A 19,918-nucleotide genomic window follows, 5' to 3' on the forward strand; every position below is an offset into this window, starting at 1 on the left:
TATTGAAAGCAGCTTAACCCTCATTTTTCCCCTTTTAGCCCCTGCCTGTGACGCTGTGTGCTTTTACCCATGCACTGAGAAGATAAGCTTGCTTTGACTAATGTGGGCAGGACAGATACAGGGTTGCCTTGATCCTGAGCTGTGCTGCACTGTGTGGACATTCTCGTCACACCACATTACATTAAGAATTTTTTCGTCAATGTGATATCAGTGCATGTACTTCGAACATGCATACTTGAAGAAAATGTGTAATATTATGCAACGAAAGATGTGGCAGTGCAGCAGAAAATTAATTAAAACAGTGTTTCGAGGCAATGGCATTTTGCTCCCTCATAAATTATTTCTACAACAAGCACAGTAATGTAATATATTTCTTATGGGAATTTTACATTTATGCCACGTGTGTCATACACCTTCTCTCAGTGCAGGATAATACTTTGTGTAAACGGCCATTGTTAACATAAGTGATGGGAATCGCCCGGCCAAAACATGGCAGCTTTTGTCCAGCAAGTGTCAGAGGATTTTGTAGCGTGGCCTACGAGTGGATAATGGCTGGGACAAAAGCAAGTTTGCAGCACAGTGCTTAGAGTCACACTTTAATGCTGTATGACAGGGTAAGAAGAACAGGACATCTCAACATCACTTCTCATGTTCTTTGTATGAGTTTCCCTGGAGAACCCCGTTTACACTCCTCTCTTCAGGAATGTGAAACGTAGTCCCTCACGCTCTCACCTGTCCCTCACATCTGCCTGATATATACAGTCCACGTCCCCAGTTTGTTTCCTTCGAGCTGGCTATGTGGGGATTACTTTGCTGTCATGATGAGGTATGCAACCCCTTTTTCATGAGTTGCTGTGGGGGAGCATGATCTCCCATGCTGGGCCCGTTTGAGTAATGGCTGTCTAGAGGGGGTAATCTTTTGTTCCTCTGCCTAAACTGTGCTGGTCCACTCCACCCCCCCATCCCACCAGCAGCCATCACTCCCTTCCAGGATTTCTTTGTCTGCTTCCACAGAGGCATCATACCATGGCAGTCTTTATGGGAATGCAACCACATTTCTGAGGATGCAGTCGTGTTCTCAGCATCTTTTATTTTGATATTGATTAAAGATTTTACCCCATAAAAAGCGACATAACATTTATTTATTTTGTTTAACTTTAATAGTTAGTCAATGTTGAATCAAAGGATTGCCTTAGTATGACCACAAGGCTTTGAACTCTCTTGGCAACTGTTTGTGTTTTATGTTAAAACATGTTTTATGTTTTTGAATATGTGTTGCTATGATACATGCTGTTAAAAATAATTCAAACGAAAAGTTTTCAGTGTATAACATCCGCAGAAAAAACTGTGTTTGGCTCCTTTGACCGTGTAGGCGGAGGCTTGAAGTAACGTTAGCAGTTTTTCTAGTCATTCACAGCTTGAGAGAGCGAACACTTAGTTTGATTAGAAGTTCTGAATTTATTGATCGAAATGTGAAAATACTCCACTGCCTAGCCATTAACATCTGCTGCACTTTAATCATTATCTGTTCCTGCAAATGACAAATTCAGTGGAGACTTCCAAGGTGATTGATGGTTAGTTGATTCCTAGGCAGTAACTCCCATACAAATCAGGCACATTAGCAACAAATACACAGAAACAAATGTGATGAAGTCAATGTGATGGTTGTCATAGAACATGGACAGAACATTGAACAGCTGTAAATTCACACAGAAGAAACTATCCTCTGTGTGAGAGTGAAATTGGAAATGGGCAGGTGGGAATCATGAAACCTATGGGCTGTTCAGCTGCAGAAATCTGAGGCAGTTTGTGCACAACCTAAACCTAAAACCTCACCAGTATCACAATCAATGAAAGAGGGTAAACTACTATAGATTTAGTAATCATGCTTTTTTTTTTTTTTTTAAAAATTGCAGTTCATTTGGGTAGTTTAATCAGAATCAGAAATACTTTATTAATTCTGAAGGAAATTATGGGTTACAGCCGGCAGCATGCACACCAACCAATACCAATCCCTGAGGCCAGCAGGGGTTGGTACTGGTTCTTCCTACAGACTGACCAACAAAGAGGCCACGTTCCAGGTATGTTGGAACTTTGATATCAGAATTCATGACATCACACATGAGTTGGCACGTTCCAGAAAAAGCGAGGAAAAACAGGATTTGTTTCTGTTCTTGGCATGCTGGAGTCATTCACGCATCACACGCAGTGCAGCAGTAATACTACTTTTGTGTTTAAAAAAAGACATTCGTGGATAGAGCCTGGTCAGTGCTCTGTGTATGGCTTCTTTACTAAGTCACAAATACACAACAGTGGCAGTACAGATTCAAAGGTTTACAGTTTCACAACTGTTTACATTCACTGCCGCCATCTTGGATTGCTAACTCGGGGTTTGTCTGCTCCGAGTCGGGAAATCTGAATTGAGGAGCCGTTTCCCAAAAATTCACTGGGGAAAATGAGTGTTGCGTCAGGGCCAGGCATATAGAGTTTATTGTTGTACTTCAATTAATTAAATCAAATAAATTAATTTGTTTGGAGTGGCCTTTTGCATGCGAACATGTCCACAAAAAATCTTATTAGCCTTTATAAATAAGGTCAAGCAAAACAATACATTCTAATTACAGTTCTGCTGGTAGGCTAGTGGCTGCACACAGATGTAAAATTTAATATAAAACTCCCTTATAGCTCCATCCCTGTGAGCACAATGTGCCTTTCAAAGACACACAATCTGCTGTAGATGCATGGATGTGTCTCCATATCTGTGTTGTACATGGATTCAGACATGAAGGACAAAATTTCTTTTCCTCTTTTTTTTATAAAATAAAAACTTGTGCCAAAAGGATAAACAGGCTTCTCTTTACATTCGGTAAAGATTCATGGTTTTCAATCTCTGTCTTAACCTGTTGGCACCCAGCTGCTGTGGAGAACCACCTGTCTCGTCAGGTGACCTGTGCGTGAGACGCACATTGTTGCTGATTGGCCAAGAGTTATTAACAACCTTTAGCGATCAACAAAGAGCCAAATTTGACACATGTGACAGAGGTTGTGAGGTTGATCAGTGAAGTTAAGTGTGCTTGTTTAGTTCATTACTTTCTGATTTGAGTGCAGAAAGTTAAGGAAGGAGGGCTTCTTTTTTATTGTCATGTAGTCGTTTTATTCGTGTTTTTGTGATTTTTGTTTTTTGTTTTGTAATGACATGTGTTCATGTCTTTAGTTTTCATTCTTGGTTTGCAAGCTGCAGTCGTAAATTGTTTATTTGCTAATCAGATATCAGCTAATTAGAGCCAAGAGTTGGTGTTTGAGAAAATATTTTTCTACATGTAATTCATTTCTCTTTCTTGCTGCTGCACAGTAGAAGGATACTATAAAGAATGAGTTTTACAGCCAGCGTGAGACCTCTTTCTGTTTTCTGCTGTCACAAGACCAGAACCAGCTTCTCAGGCCTCAGGGGAAGAGTTTGTTTATGCGCCTGTATTACTGGAGATGACTTCTCACTGACAACAGTGGCATTGAACACTGGTGCCGCTGTGGTTATGGAACAGGTTAAGGGACAGCTTTGGGACCCCTGAAACTCCGTGACCTCACCCTGACATGTCAAGTGCCATCTGGACCTGAGTCAGCAGGCTGAATTCCCCTTGTTATCCTCTCTGTCAAGCTGCCCCATCTAGATCTGAGACTTAACTTACTGACTTTTTAATAAACAAAATAAATCTATTTTTGTATAGTTTTTTGTTTTTGGAGATCACAGACTGAGAGAAATCTTTTTTTTATAGGAATAGTATCAGCCAAAATGGCAACACACTAAAACAAGTATCAAGCAGAAAAAAAAGACTCTGAGAGAAGAGAGATCTCTGAGGTTAAACTGAGATTTATTCATGTCAGCCGTAGCATATGATTTATTTTGACCTGCATGTTTTTAAATGACCAGGTGTGTAATTAGTAATTAATTACATAGTTTAAGTCTCTATCATGAGCAGCCATCTATAGTTCTGTTCGGCCTTGTGTAATTGCTTCATATTCTTTGTTCCTCTAAACCTCGGCTAACGCTTCTAATAAAAAAAATGTGCTCAGGGCCATTTAGTTACATGATTTGTTTTACAGTCTAATTCTTCTTGACTGGCAGTTTACCCATTGGACCCTCACTGGTTATGCATAATGCAAATGTACAAAGTGTAGCTTGGGGTTGCACAGGGGAGCAGCAGATGAATCTTGATGATCTGTGCGTTGGTCCAGAATATTACAGATAGGAACATTTTTGTCACTAGTACGTAACCTGATTAAGAAGAGTTTTTAAAACGGACCCTAGAATGCTGTAGCTTGGCTTTGCCAACCAAAGAGGAAGGTGTAGCAGATGGATGAGAAGCTGGTGTTAAGGCGCTGAAGGAGTCTCATGTGCTGTTGCTGCCATCTACTGGCCACAGAGGGGAATTAAAACAGTTTTGTAACACTGTTCCCATATTTTTGGTGTTCTTCTTAAAAACAAAGAATAAAAACAAGTGTTTTGGGCTTAAAGCACCATTTAATTGGAGTTTTGTATATTTTACTTGGTTTAATTTGCATGTTAGTCAAATTTCTGTTCAGTCTTACGTGGCTCACACTGTTGTGGCATAAGCAAAGCAGGTGTGTGTAACTGACGTCTTCTCTCTGTGCTTTTCATCTATAAGTGTTTGTAATCCCAGGGCCCGCTTTTGGTTGATTGAATGCAAGCACTATACATTGCACTTTATTTCCTACACTGCTTACTCTGTGTTATAATTTGAGTTTTGCCTGTTTTGTCTGGTTTTCTCATTATTGCACGTCCTTGACTGCAGTTTAAGGTAGATTAGTTCGTTATGTCTCTAGTGTGTTTGGTCCTTCCTCCATATATGCTATATTCATCTCTATGATTGCCAGAAATCCCAAACAATATGCAAAGTACAACATTTCATCTAAAAGCATTGCATTGTGATTGGTGCTAGAAGCCCTTGTAGACCACATCTGTAAGCAGCATATTCTGTGTCATGTTCAGGCTCTACTGCTGGAAATCTAAGTACGGATCATGTAAATGTGTTAAGGCTGCTGTTGGACCACAATAATGCCCTTATATTTATGCTGGAGTATGGCTGCAGATTAGTGTAACTCCAACAACATCCAGTCCTGCAGATTTTGTATTCGCCTTGTATCAGCCGGTAAATTCTTCATTGTTGCGGCCGCCATTCCAGCTCCACAGGGAGTTTTTCTGAGCTAGCTTCTCCACCTCATTCCCACTCTCCCTTCCTAATGCTCTGTGAAGAGACAGTGTTACTGTGTGCACGCACACACACAAGGCTTAAGCTGGCTACCCTGCTGTGCTACCGACTAGCATAATGTCTCTACTGGCATAAGGAGACAAAATGAAGGTGGCCAGCACAGCCTTTGCGGAGATGTAATAATCCCACTTGGGATCAATACCAAGGTGCAGCCACACGCCTGTACACGCATATTATCGAGTCTGGGGATCAGAAAGAAGTTGAATGGCACAGATAGTCATCCAGCGCCCCCTTAAAGTGATGTATGCCTTTCAGTTTCTCTGCTGTCACTGATAATGACGGGGATTTAGTCTCAGAGGACAAGAAGGGAAAGTTAAAGATAAGGGAAGAAGGAAGTTGTTGACAAACGGAGACACTCAAAGCCTGAGATGACTTGTGGGCCACCACAGCTCTCAGCATAATGCGGCAAAGCACAGGGTAAAGATAAAGCTCATACCATTTGTCAGACCAGTGTTATGTCCATGGCTAATAAAGCACAGAGTTCTGTTAGTATATCACTTCAGTGAGTTTTTTTTATCCTGCCAGTTTCTGTTTCAGTGCCAAGTTTCTTTTCCACTGTTCATATCTGTTACTATAGGAGACTAATATTTGCCATTTCTTTCCTGGCATGCTCACTTTCCTTCTCTCGCCTCTGTTTCGTGCACTCAAGACCAGATGAGCTTTTTATCATGCTGACCACCATCGGTTGTCTGGTTGAGTGGGTCAGAGCTGCATACGTAAAGCAGTAAAGGACAGGCTTGACCTCTGCATTGCAATCATGAAGTCTTTCTGGGTCAGTCATTAGGATTTGATGAGAAGTGAGTCATTGGAGCATTAGTTGCTCGCAATGAACTGACTGTTAACTAGCCGCATGTGCACAGCCGCACACATCTGCAGACTCGGGGCATTTTTTTCATCTTTCCAGAGGGACCCAGTTAACGGGTCGCTGCATTGAGGAATAATGATAGTCTGCTCAAAGGTTAGAGCTCGCTAATTGAGTTGTAAAACTGTTGTTGGTGAGGTGATGAGTGCTGTGTCGGGTCACGGGGTTTCACTGACAGGCTAGGCAAAGTGGAGAGAGAGGGCATTGCTTAAATAAATATGTGTGTATATATTAGGGGTGCAACAATACACAAAATTCACGGTTCGGTACGATACTTTGGTGTCACAGTTCGATATTTTTTTCGATTAAAAAAAAAAAAGGTTCATGCCTTTTTAATTTGTCATTTATTAAAATTATAAATATATATTTTAACACAAACGTACAGTTTTTAAATGTAATGTGGCTGAAACAACAAAGGGATAAAATAATAAATCTCTGATCGAGAAATCACTCATCTTTGGAAAAGAGTTTGTTACAGAGAAATGTCTCTTTCCAAAACAAAAGCTATACTATACGCTTCTTCTGGGCTATACTCTCAGCAGCATATTAAACATATCAGGTCCCCATAAGGAGAATCATGTGCTAACGGCTGTCTAAATGACTCTGGTAAAGTTTGTAGCATGCGTGCTTGTTGTTTTTGTCTGCTTCCACTAGGATGCTGTCGGCGTATATGTGCAGTCATATTCGTTGTGTTCCCACTAGTGCTGTCAACGGTAATCTCGTTAAAATGACGTTAACGCCACAACACGGCAAACCTCTGTTAACGAGTAACCGCGGATCGCCCCGTGCGTGGGGCTGGATGGCGTCAACACGTTAACAAGCTAACTGCGCTAACGCACTAGTTCCCACCGATTGAGCATTGCGTGGCACATCCGACATACTATTTTACTTTTGTCCATGACGCGCTTACCATCAGGGTCATACGTCACATGAAAACCAAGATAGGTCCAAAGGCCAGATCTGAATGAGGGTGGGGGAGGTTCAATTTCGGGTAGCGTTGAGGCAGTTGCCATGTTGCAACGATCTTAGCTTCTGTCTTGCTAGCTTGCGCTGCGCTCAGTGGATCTGCACTCGACAGTGCAGCCTAGGCGGAGTAGTCGAACGCAGATCCACTGAGCGCTCAACACAGACAGCATCGTCAGAAGAAAAGCTGATAAAATAAATAAAACATTTTGTATTGTTCGATACATATGCATACCGAACTGAAAGCACTGTATCGAGCGGTTCAATATCGATACAAGTATTGTTGCATTGTTGTGTATAAATGTATGTATATGTGTGTTTTGGTCAAAAATGGTTTGACTTGTAAATTCAGCAAAGAATTATTTGTTTTAGAAATCCAGAAAACATAACTGGAATAAATGGGTGTTTTCCCCAATTTGTCATTCATCAGCTAGCTACCAGAATTGTTTGTCACAGCTGACGCAGGTACTGTTCTCTACCACTCTAATCACTCCTCTAAAGCTAATCATGACATGTCCTGTTTTTCATCAGAAAATCCTGCAGAATCTGCCTGAGAAGCTCTACAACAGATGGCAGTTTCACAGTATAGGTATGCACGTAACGTTTTTCCACTTTATCAAACATTTTGCACTTGCTTGAATTGTAACCGTTTTCTTTGTAACAACTGACAGGTAGGTGTACGCTTTGTATTTCTTTACACTTAAGGACAAAAAAATGTCACCAGGACCAAGCCTTAACCTTTAATAATGAGGAGGAAATAATTAGTCTGAGAAGGGGATGTAAATGGGAAATGCAAATTAACACTTCATTTGAAATGCAAATAAGTAATTGAATTATGCATGATTTCAGTCCTGCACAAAAAAGGAAAACCCTTGCAAGAAGCGATAACCCCAATTATAACTGTTTTTCGTCAGCCGTTGGCAGCTAAACAGTCCAGGTTGAGATCACTGTTGCAGATTTGCCTTCCCCCTCCCCAGGCTTGTAATTTTAAATATCAACACTTATCTTTGGGTGGATGTCCCAGACATATTTACCATTTTTGTCCATCTGGATCACAAATCCGCGCAGGTTTAAAGCTTCCTCTTAGCCTTTCTTGCACTCGCATAGAATTTTTTTTTTTCCACACATCAGTTCAGGTGTCACTGGTCAAGATCCAGTGCTGTTATATGTGTACTTCAGCCTGGTTAACTTTTTCTTTCACATAATTTTTAGTGTGCTGTATCCAGAACCGTTACTAATGGAAATACAGCACCTTGCGACATATTCTTTGTGGTGGGTAGAGTAGCTCAAGAATTACATTAATGACTTGGTGGTTTTGGCCTTTTAGTTTGGAGATGCAGGGTCACAGGTACTTCACTCGTACCTTTAAGATGCTGAAGGAAATGTGCACAGCTTTTTGTTATCCTTCTGTCCCCAGCCCACAACCCATGAAAGGATTGCTCTGTGCTTTCGTGTTCAGTATTCTGATGAGAAGACCAGACAAAAGCTCCCTCAGTAAGGGCCTGTTGATCAGGACTTTAAGACACCTGTTCAGCGGTTTGGCTTTTACACTAACAAAACCCGATTCTTAATCTTAATCATCACCTTAAAATCAATATTAGGACCAGTCAAAGTGTTTTCCAGCCCACAACGTCCTCAAAAGAGACTGCTGCCTGTCAAGAGCATGTCCTAAATCATGCACGCACAGACATGCAGAGCTCTTCCTCCCGAGATATTTAGCAATCAGACCGATGTCTCATTTGATTACAGTGGAACCAGATTGGCTTCATAAATGTGTGTCGCTGCCAACTCGTGTTAATTTTCATCAGGAAAATATGAAGCCTTGCCACTCTACCCACTAGTTTGTCAAGACCACCCATCAAGGTCAATTCTTCTGAGTCGAGATGACAGCTTTGTGCGGTTTGTCTCTTTCCTTGTTGTGCAGAAGAAAATTTGAATAGCGGTTTTTGACCGTTGTCACGTTTTCTATCCTCCAGGTTCTATTCTCAAAAAGCTTCTGCACACTGGAAATTCATTCAAAGTAAGTGCCCAATTTGAGCTTTTAAAATCTTGGCACACAAAGATGGACTGAACATATTTTTTTAGTTGAATGGATTGTTAAAATTAGCCTCCTTTTGAATATGCATAAAAATGACCTTTTCTCCTGCTTTCTAGATTCGCTGTGAGGGGATCCGTCTCTTCCTGCTGTGGCTGCAGGCCCTAAGGGACCACTGTGCAGAGGAGCAGTTCCTCATCTTTGCCTGTCTGGTGCCAGGATTCCCCGCTGTGCCCTCCTCCAGAGGGCCGTGCACCCTCGACACCATCATTTACAACCCTTTCTCCAACCCCCCAGATGGTGAGAAAAGAGTAGCACATTACACATTATGTATTCACATTTAAATGACCATAGATTTTATTACATTTGTACATGCTTAGGATTGCCACTGAAATTATGTAAAGTACCCAGTTATAATACTGGGTAGGTTTATTTTCTGTCATTAACTCGGGTCCTTTCTTTCTGTTGATTTGAGCAGCCAAGGTGGTGCCTGAGGAGATCACCCCACTGGTTCCAGCTGTGGCAGGTGAAAAAGCTGCAGATGACCTGACCTGTTATATCCTAGAAATACTGCTTAAGTACATGGTCATCCAGGTAATAACTCACTTTGTCTGACAGCAGCAAGAATAGTAATGTTATCATAACTAACCCTGCCTGCAGGATATTCTTGGATGTGCTTGATGGCTGCTTTACCCCACTTGTTGTTGGGGTTCCTTCTAATACTGTTAGATAAAGTATTTTAGTTGAGTATTTCTTTCATCATGAAAATATCAGCTTTAACCCAGCACGTTTTATGAAGTCAGCAGCTAAACTATTAATTCCTCATGTTCTGTACAGTTAGTTCCTCAGACACAAACATTTTCAGTGACTAGATTAAGTTGTGTTATAAAATTTGCGCAAATGCACTTGCATACTTAAATTAAATGCCTTTTATGTGCAAATGCTTTTTCTGTCTTTAATAGACAGCCGTGTGATGGAAGTGCTCAACAAATGTGAACATACTCTGTTCTGGCTTCATCTTTCATTTGTTTTCATGATTGGGTCTCCTCCATGTATTGTGCCACTGTAAGATAAAAAGTAAATTCAGTTGTTAAGTCTATAGTTTTTCATCATATTTGGCCTCAGATCTAACAGTTTATGTCTATGTACTTTTTTTTTTTTTTTTTTTTAATCTTAGAGGAACCTTCATGCTATTGTGTTGCAAACAATATACTGTCGCTGTGATGTTGGAAGCATCTCCTCTCTCTGTAGCCTGACCTTGTCTGCCTTATTGTGCTGTCTGTCTGCCAGGCATCCAGTTTAGAATGGAAGAACAAAGAGAACCAGGACACAGGCTTCAGGTTTCTCTTCACCCTGTTCAAGAAGTACTACCTTCCACACTTATTTCCCTCCTTCACCAAGCTCACAAACCTCTACAAGCCTTTATTAGGTAAGCCCACAAACCCAAACTATGCACTGTATATATTACAAACCGGATTCCAAAAAAGTTGGGACACCAAACAAATTGTGAATAAAAACTGAATGCAATGATGTGGAGATGGCAAATGTCAATATTTTATTCAGAATAGAACGTAGATGACAGATCAAAAGTTCAATCCGAGAAAATGTATTATTTGAAAGGAAAAAGATATTGATTCAAAATTTCACGGTGTCAACAAATCCCAAAAAAGTTGGGACAAGTAGCAATAAGAGGCTGGAAAAAGTAAATTTGAGCATAACGAAGAGCTGGAAGACCAATTAACACTAATTACGTTAATTGGCAACACGATTGTGTCTCTCAGAAGCCAAGATGGGTAGAGGATCATCAATTCCCACAATGTTGCGCAGAAAGATAGTGGAGCAATATCAGAAAGGTGTTACCCAGCGAAAAATTGCAAAGACTTTGTAGTTATCATCATCAACTGTGCATAACATCATCCGAAGATCCAGAGAATCTGGGACAATCTCTGTGCGTAAGGGTCAAGGGCGTAAACCCTTACTGGATGCCCGTGATCTCCGGGCCCTTAAACGACACTGCACCACAAACAGGAAAGGAAATCACAGAATGGGCTCAGGAATACTTCCAGAAACCATTGTCAGTGAACACAATCCACTGTGCCATCCACTGTTGCCAGCTGAAACTCTACAGTGCAAAGAAGAAGCCATTTCTAAGCAAGATCCACAAGCTCAGGCGTTTTCACTGGGCCAGGGATCATGTAAAATGGAGTGTGGCAAAATGGAAGACTGTTCTGTGGTCAGACGAGTCACGATTGGAAGTTGTTTTTGGAAATGTGGGACGCCATGTCATCAGGACCAAAGAGGACAAGGACAACCCAAGTTGTTATCAACGCTCAGTTCAGAAGCCTGCATCTCTGATGGTATGGGGTTGCATGGGTGCGTGTGGCATGGGCAGCTTGCATGTCTGGAAAGGCACCATCAATGCAGAAAAATACATTCAGGTTCTAGAACAACATATGCTCCCATCCAGACGTCATCTCTTTCAGGGAAGACCCTTAATTTTTCAACAAGATAATGCCAGACCACATTCTGCATCAATCACAACATCATGGCTGCGTAGGAGAAGGATCCGGGTACTGAAATGGCCAGTCTGCAGTCCAGATCTTTCACCTATAGAGAACATTTGGCGCATCATAAAGAGGAAGGTGCGACAAAGAAGGCCCAAGACGATAATACAGTTAGAGGCCTGTATTAGACAAGAATGGGAGAGCATTCCTATTTCTAAACTTGAGAAACTGGTCTCCTCGGTCCCCAGACGTCTGAGTGTTGTAAGAAGAAGGGGAGATGCCACACAGTGGTGAAAATGGCCTTGTCCCAACTTTTTGGGGATTTGTTGACACCATGACATTTTGAATCACCATATTTTTCCCTTAAAATTATCAGTCTTCTCAGTTTCAACTTTTGTTCCGTGATTTATGTTCTATTCTGAATAAAATATTGACATTTGCCATCCCCACATCGTTGCATTCAGTTTTTATTCACAATTTGTTTAGTGTCCTAACTTTTTTGGAATCCGGTTTGTATGTTTTAGTATGTTTATTTACAAAAGGAGTATTCTCTCAAGTTGCACACAGTGTACATCAGCTACTCTTTCTTTACTTATTACTTTCCCGTAACACAGAAAATAAGATAAGTGTGCAGAAAATAGTTTCCTTAATAAAAACAGTGACGGCTTTACTCGTGAGCAGCAGTTTCATGAAATACAGGAAATGATGAAATCATATCCTGTTTCAAGATTCCATAATCATTTAAATGAACAATTTGATTTAGTGGGAAAAACTCTGACTTCACCACAGCCACTCATTTAATCTTTATTATCTTTGTCTTTTTCTCCCACTGTTTTCCATTTTTAACCGCCCCTCTGCCCTCAACTCTTCATCCACTGTGTTACTCCATCAGACCTCCCCCACCACAGACCAAAACCCTTGTATGTGCCAGTGACACGGAACAATGAGAGCACCTTCTGCACAAGGGATCAGTACCTAGCACCTCGTGTGGCCTTCATCACCTGGCTTGTCACTTTCTTCCTGGAGAAGAAGTACATCAGCACTGCTGCTTCAGCGCAGAGCGCAAAGAACGGCACCGAGGTCATTCCCAAACTCATCCAGGTGAACACACAGTACCCTGTGTTGGTTTCTTCTTTCTCCATTCTGTTATTCCAAGATCTTCTTTATCCTTCAGATGTTTTTGTAGCACACCATCTTTAGCAGTAGTATAAAGACATCTGGGGTTTATGTTTCTGAACAATATTCATGCATTTATTCATTCCTAAATGTTATTTTACCTCTATATAAAACATAGTTGATCAACAGCTTCACAAGCAATACAGCATTCAACCTAAGATTATAGCTGAAATAAAATCGTGATGACGGCGATCAGGAGTCATGGAGGTTTTATTTCAGACTGCAACAGTTCTGTCACTTTCGAGTTAAATCAGTCATGGAGAAAATAAATGGATTTTTATGTGATTTATCCAGAGACAAATGCTGCATACATACTACAGTGGTTCATTTCCCTTTAAAAATGCTATAAAATACAACTAACAGCCAAGTAATCTGTGCTGAAGGAGACTGTAGTGGTCCGTGTGAGGAGGTACCCCCTACTGCATACTGAAGGACTCTCGTTCCTGGCTGTGTTTTCCAGACTGTCACTGCAGGCAGTAGCAGCCAGGAGAAGGATAAGACATCAGATGGGGACGCAAACGGACCAGCGGGGGAGCCTGAGAAGAGCCACTCCAACAGTAGCACCCTGTCAGATCGACGAGCCAGCGATTCCAGTTTGTGTAGCGTTGAGGAGGAGCACCGCCATGTTTATGACATGGTGCAGTCCATTCTGCTCTCCACCCGGGACAATGTGAACTTCGTCAACGAGATCTTCCACCAGGTGGAGTATTTCTGTCGTCTGTTGCAACCTTTGCCAGTATTTTCTATTTTGTTCTGTTGGAAGATGCCTCTAACAAAGATGCACTGCAGTAACACGGACTGTGTCGCCCTCTGCTGGCCTTTTCATTAAATTACAGATTCACATTTAAAACTAACTTTAATCCTAATGAGCCATGGTTTCTTTCTTTCTTTCTTTCTTGTTAATTTGTTTTGCAAAGGCTTTCTTGTTGCCATCCTGTGAGGCTTCTGCAACCAGGAAGGTCATCAAAGTGTACAGGAAGTGGCTCCTGCAGGAGAAACCCTCTTTCATGGCAGAGCCCGACAGAACCGCTCGGGAAGATGAAGTGGACGAATGCTCCGAACAGATTATCAGCACCGAGACAAATAACATGCACATGCAAGTAAGTAATGCAGAAAGATGAATAAGTTTGCAATAACCTGTCACATATATAATGACTTAGTTGTATAAAAATCAGTTATGCCCTTGTTTTTTTCCCCATGCTTTCAAAAACCCGTCTTACAGGTAGTTTTTGCAGGCCTGTATCAGACTTGGTACAATTTGAGTTGAGAATCTTACAGAAAAAAACATTTAATTACTAACAATTTTGGAATAATCAGAAATGCAATAAGAATATTATTAGTTATTCACTTTCATTGTTAGACATATCTTTTCTGTTATTTGTAAACATTGATCTACCTATAAATCATATGCCTCAATAACTTAATTACCACAACATTTAAAGTGCATATTTTTACTTCAAAGCAATTAGCAGCTTTATTTTTTATTCACAGAAACTACCTGCAGCCTGTATCGATCATGCAAACGTCCAGAAATAGTGTCCTGTCTCTGCAGCCTATTGTGAGCCCCAGTTAATGGTGTAGAATGATAAAGGTGCACCAGACTGAGAAATAAACACTAAAACCCTTTTGACCATTAAAACGAACGTGTAACATGCAAATGATACGATGCATTTATGTGCATAAAACCAGCTTACGTTGATTAACTGGCCTTAGTCATGCAGTTTGTGTATACAAATACATAGAAAAACCGGTCTTAATAAATTAGTTTACGTCTACTGTGAATTTGACTGGCCGGCCTTGTCTTCTACCAGATGATGGAGAGTCACAGTCACAAGCGGTCGTCCAGCTGGGGTAGGACCTACTCGTTCAGCAGTGCCATCAATCAGGGCTTCATCACCGAGGAGGAGAACAGGAACATCAAAGCCGGCATCCAGCCAACACTACAGGTATATCTGTGTTCATAACCTCTGATGGTTGGAATTAGTGTTTTTCCAGTATTGTTGTTGTCTTAATTACTTTATGTTTGCACACATTTACGTTCGTGCAGGTGTTTCTGACCAGTTCATCCAACGTGTTTCTGTTGGAGCCATGCCAGGATGTACCAAAACTCCTGGAAAATCAGGTTGAGGTGTGCAAGGGTGTTCTTAGCATCTATCGGCATATGATCATGGAGCACTCCATGAATACACAGACGTGGTTAGTAGTATGTTTAGATGTGCAAATTTATTTATTTTAAAAAAAAAAAAAAAAATTTGTGATTTTTATCCCTTTTTTTTTTTTTTTTTTTTTTTTTTTTTTAATCGAATTCAATTGACATTATTGTAATTTATTTACTGTCCATGTTCTGCAGGGAGCAGATGTTGCAGGTACTACTGAGAATCACAGAGGCTGTGATGAAGAGGCCACAGGACAACCAAAGAAAAGACAGCTTTGCTGAAAGTTTAGCATCTTTGCTTTTTAGGGTATGGTTGCATTTAGTTTGTTACACACTCTGATAAACAGGCAGTCATAGAGATGGATCTGTCATCACCTCTGTTCTTTGGCTCTGAATACAGTGCGATTTGTCTTTATTTGTACACGTGCTATCAAGCCTGCTCTATATTCAGCGTGTTTGTGTCTCACTGTATGTGTAACTGGGTGCTAATTCATCATGTCTTTTCTCCTCCTGCATCCAGACCATCATTGTGGCGTGGGTACGAGCCAACCTGTGCGTATTTATCTCCCGGGAGCTTTGGGATGAGCTGCTGGCAGTGCTGTCCTCTCTTACCTGCTGGGAGGAGCTGGTGACAGAATGGGCCAGCATCATGGACTCGCTTACGGCTGTGCTGGCACGCTCCGTTTATGGCCTGGACATGGCCAACCTGCCTCTGGACAAACTCAGTGAACAGAAGGAGAAGAAGCAGAGAGGACGTGGTGAGAGGACAAAATGGGAAAAGATGAGGAGATTAGAGTGGCTTTAATTTGATTGGAAGGATGACACGGTTTATTTTTTGTCTTTTGTTTTTCTTTGTGTGCTTGACTAACTCTGACCAGTACGATTCAGTACACTTGTTTGACCTGTTTTAAAGGTGCCATGCTTAAAAGTGACCTATGTAAGGTTAAAACGATAATTCTGCCAGCTACTCTGTGTTGTTTAAAGTCAAATAAAAAGGGTTGGCCCATTAATTTTCATTCTTGTTTTTTCAGCTCTAAAATAAACTAAATGTTTAGTTTTGTTCATTACAAAATGCCCTTGAACACTTCAGCACTCACTAAGTTTTGTTCCTCGTATGTCAGGAGTGATCCAGGACTCTCAGAAGGCAGCAGCAGTTGCACGCTCATTCTCCCTGAGCTGGAGGAATCATGGGGAACAGGGCGGGCCACCAGTACAGGAGCCCATGAGGACTCGCTCAGCCACTACTTCAGGAGCACCGGGTGTGGAGAAGGCCCGGAACAATGTCCGACAGAAGGCCTCTGGTAAGTAAGCTGTGGCTCGTATGAGCCATATACATTTAAAGCAGACGTAAAATGAATTTAATACTTGGCTTTATATAAAACATTAGCATTAAAGGCACTGACAGGTGAAGAGAATGACTCAGATTATCTTGTTATGATTGCATTTTTTAAGATGCATTTTGGCTGATGCGTTAGAAGCAGGAAACAAAGCTGTTTTAAATGTGTTGTTATTGTTTTTTTTAAAGCATTGTTCCATACGCACAGAGTATTATCTTCAGCTTTTGTGTGAGTCTCTAACACCATACTGATAACCCTTTGAAGCACAACTTTAGACCGCAGGGTTTATCAGACAGTATTATTGTGTGTGAAAGTCTTCAGACAGGTCCGTGTGTACACTGGCCCAGGTGTCTCTGAAAGCCCTGACACCAAAGACAAAGAGGCCAGCAGATGGCACCTATTGTTTCCCTCACATGTCACTACCCAGTGTCAACATGTTTCCATGTCAACTGGATTGTAGGCATACAGCACAGTCCCCCTGACAGCATGTCAGAGGCCAGCTTTGGACTCTGCAAACACCCCTTATCTGATGAGAAAGTGGCAGGCTAATTATAAGTTGAGCAGTGGAGTAGTAAGAAGCTACAGTGTCTGGCTTGCTCCTCTTAATTTTGTCTAGACAGAATCTTAATGTGGGGGATAAAACACAGAGATGATCCCTTTTTGTTCCCTGGCCTTCCGCCTCACCAATTACCGCCAATGTTCTGAAATGACGAGCTCATTGAGCGAGGAGCAGACGTAATTGTGCCTGGATGACATCTTAGAAGGGGCGTGTGTGTGTGGTGTAGGTATTACTCGTGTTGTGGGGGCCTAAATTTGTTTGTCTACACAGTCTCATTATGGAGACGTGTCTTCCCTATGGAGGCGAAAAGCAAGAGCCTGTAATATAAATCGCACACATTTAAAGGTTCAAGTAAGGTCACTTTTAAGGTTGTGGTGTGTGTGTGTGCGTGCGTGTGCATGCGTGCGTGTTCTCGATCTATTATGCGTCCCATGCACATGTTTATCCACCTATTATGCTGGTCTGTTTATTTGTATCTGCGTACAAGCAAAGATGGACATGAAACACTACTGCTTGAAATTCCCTTCCCTTTCTTTGGCCTAATTGGATTTCTCCCACATTGATCTTCAAAGGCCGAGCAGCCCTCCTCCCTACTCCTCAAGAGAAGGCCCACACATCAATTGCATGGCAGTTTTTGATAGTTTCATTAAGAGTGTAATTAATGCTCATTAATATGCATAAATGGGATGCAGTGGCGGGCTGGAGGAGACGATGTATCTCTCTCACTGAAAGGCATAATTAAAGTGTGCTGAAAGCAGAGAATAGAACTGTCCTCTTTCTCTGCTCCCTTTGAGATTAAACCTGAAGTGCTATTCAGGCACAATGGCAATGCCTCAGCATTGACAACTGTCAAAACTTGGTTGCACTTAAGCATGCAAATGCAAACTAATATTGTTCTGAGATCATGTCTTGATAACGAAGGAAGGGGCTCAAAAATTCATTACAGTACTCATTAAGCTTCTACAGCTTCAAGGACCCAGTTGAACCGGCTCTCAGTCTGCCAGAGATGAGATGGTTATCAGGTCTTATAGAATAATGCAGAGAGTGAGATCAAATGTTTTCTGCTTGGCGTGTACACGGGTAATTATTTTTATTAATTTTTCATTTTTTACTGCATAGTGTGTGTAGCCCTGCAATATACTGGCGACCTGCCCAGGGTGTACTCAGACTCTCACCCTGTAACACCTGGATACACAGCAGCCATCCTGCCTTGTATATGTGTGATGGATAAGTTCTGTTGCTCTCTTTCTTAGGTTGCCCTTGAAAGAGAGAGAGAGAGAGTGTGTGTGTGTGTGTGTGTGTGTGTGTGTGTGTGTGTGTGTGTGTGTGTGTGTGTGTCTCAATGAAAATTTTAACTACACAAATTTTTATCATCATCATTTGAATCTGCATGGATTTAGGGGAGAGTACTAGTCTATAGACTGATATGCGTTTCAGCTGATAAGGAGCAAAAAATCAGTTTGAAAATACTACAGATACTCCACACTGGAAGTCACGTATTGCCATTTGCAAATATGTTACTACATGTCAGAAAATGTATCTTTTAATTTAAAATGAATGTCAGCTGTATGTCATTATTATTTAGGAATAAATTAAAAAGCCTCCTCATGATCATCTTAAAAGGGTCACGCGGCTGTTAAATAATCATAATAATAATCAGTTCACTAAATTCAGAACCAAGACATCGCTGATCTTTGTTTTTGCTTTTTGGAGGAAAACTTTAGCATTCGTGCTCATTTTCTATATAGTTTCTTTACTTCTGTTGCACATTTAAAACCAGAGATTTTCACAGTAAAATAAAATCTAAAATTGACATAGTGCAGAATCAGTGTTTCTTCATTATCTGAGAAATGTGTATTACCAGTTTTTTATTTTATTGTCTTCCAGGCGTTTTGATTTCTTTCCCTCGTGATTTATATTTGGTAGATTTTGTGGTATTGCTGTGCTGATTTGTGTTATGATTTTCTATATTTTTTCTGTATAAAATCTTTAAATCTCACTTTTGTGACAGTGTCCCTTCATTTTTATTTATTTATTTTTTTGACTGGTTTTAAAATATTTTCTCTCTTAAAGCCGTTTTATTTTAACCTGTGACTCACATGCGACTATATTTGGATCAAACTCTGGTGCTGCTGGTCTTCAATTGCTCCATTTTCACGATCAGAATTGAATTTATTAGCAGAAGCTTCTTTGCAGCATTTTGTACTTTACTATCATTGAATATTTGCTTCTTTCCTTTACCTTTTTTCTCTTCCCACTGTCTCTCTTCTTTTTCCTCTTCTTTCTCCTTCCCTGATGGAAGCTAAGCGAAGCCAGTCCATCAGCAACTGTGTTCATCTATACGAGGCTTTGCCCACTACTAAAAGTGTTCCTATGCTGCTCCACACTGTGAGCTCTTTCTTGCCTGGTATCTCTTCTGGTAACTCTGCTTGCTCTCACAGACTCTCAGGTAAAGTATTGTGAGAGCTGCATGTGTTTGCATGTTGCGTGACCTTCGCCCAGCCTTTCCCATTCATATTCAGTCACAGTCTCTCGTATAGCACCCTGAACTTTTTATTTAATCCATGTTGTTGGATGATCTGACTAATGCATTTCTCAAGATTGCCCCGGTGCCTTGTGCTGTCCTTAACAAGTGTATGTATCACCGTTGCATGTTTGCATGCCCTGTTTTTCCTCACCATGTTTCATATGTGTGAAATCTTTGTCTGTACAGTGTCTGCAAGTCATATTCCAGTGTGTTTCCATGATATTTGATCCGTATTGCACCTCTTCCTGACCATGTCTTTGTCTTCCCGACTGTCAGATGTGGAGGAGTGTCAGCTGTCAGAGTGTGGGGGAGAGGAGGAGCTGGGAGGCAGAGACAGTCCTCTGCCGCGTAGCAGCAGCACCTCAGACATCACCCAACAGCTGTCTGAGACCTTACCAGGTATATACAAGCGCAAAGCACTTTTTAATCTTCTGTATACACTCACTGAATACTGTATTAGGTACACCCTACAAGTACCAGATGTTTTTCCAATCATCTGCTGTCCAATTTTG

General features: G+C 41.1%; 1 protein-coding gene across 5 annotated transcripts in view; it reads left to right on the plus strand.

The window, feature by feature from the left end:
* ralgapa2 (Ral GTPase activating protein catalytic subunit alpha 2) overlaps positions 1–19,918 on the plus strand; it is a 94,899-nt gene that overhangs the window by 18,294 nt on the left and 56,687 nt on the right. For all 5 annotated transcript variants that reach the window (XM_080869942.1, XM_080869939.1, XM_080869941.1 and 2 more), the window contains exons 4-17: positions 7,645–7,702; positions 9,090–9,133; positions 9,268–9,448; positions 9,627–9,742; positions 10,439–10,577; positions 12,545–12,753; positions 13,289–13,528; positions 13,746–13,928; positions 14,640–14,774; positions 14,876–15,024; positions 15,179–15,290; positions 15,504–15,741; positions 16,105–16,284; positions 19,683–19,805. In XM_080869942.1, the coding sequence (XP_080726068.1) occupies positions 7,645–7,702; positions 9,090–9,133; positions 9,268–9,448; positions 9,627–9,742; positions 10,439–10,577; positions 12,545–12,753; positions 13,289–13,528; positions 13,746–13,928; positions 14,640–14,774; positions 14,876–15,024; positions 15,179–15,290; positions 15,504–15,741; positions 16,105–16,284; positions 19,683–19,805 (2,107 nt within the window). The remainder of the gene's footprint in view (positions 1–7,644; positions 7,703–9,089; positions 9,134–9,267; positions 9,449–9,626; positions 9,743–10,438; positions 10,578–12,544; positions 12,754–13,288; positions 13,529–13,745; positions 13,929–14,639; positions 14,775–14,875; positions 15,025–15,178; positions 15,291–15,503; positions 15,742–16,104; positions 16,285–19,682; positions 19,806–19,918) is intronic.

Source organism: Rhamphochromis sp. 'chilingali', assembly GCF_963969265.1.
Source record: "Rhamphochromis sp. 'chilingali' genome assembly, chromosome: 21".
In the NCBI taxonomy this organism is placed as follows: domain Eukaryota; kingdom Metazoa; phylum Chordata; class Actinopteri; order Cichliformes; family Cichlidae; genus Rhamphochromis; species Rhamphochromis sp. 'chilingali'.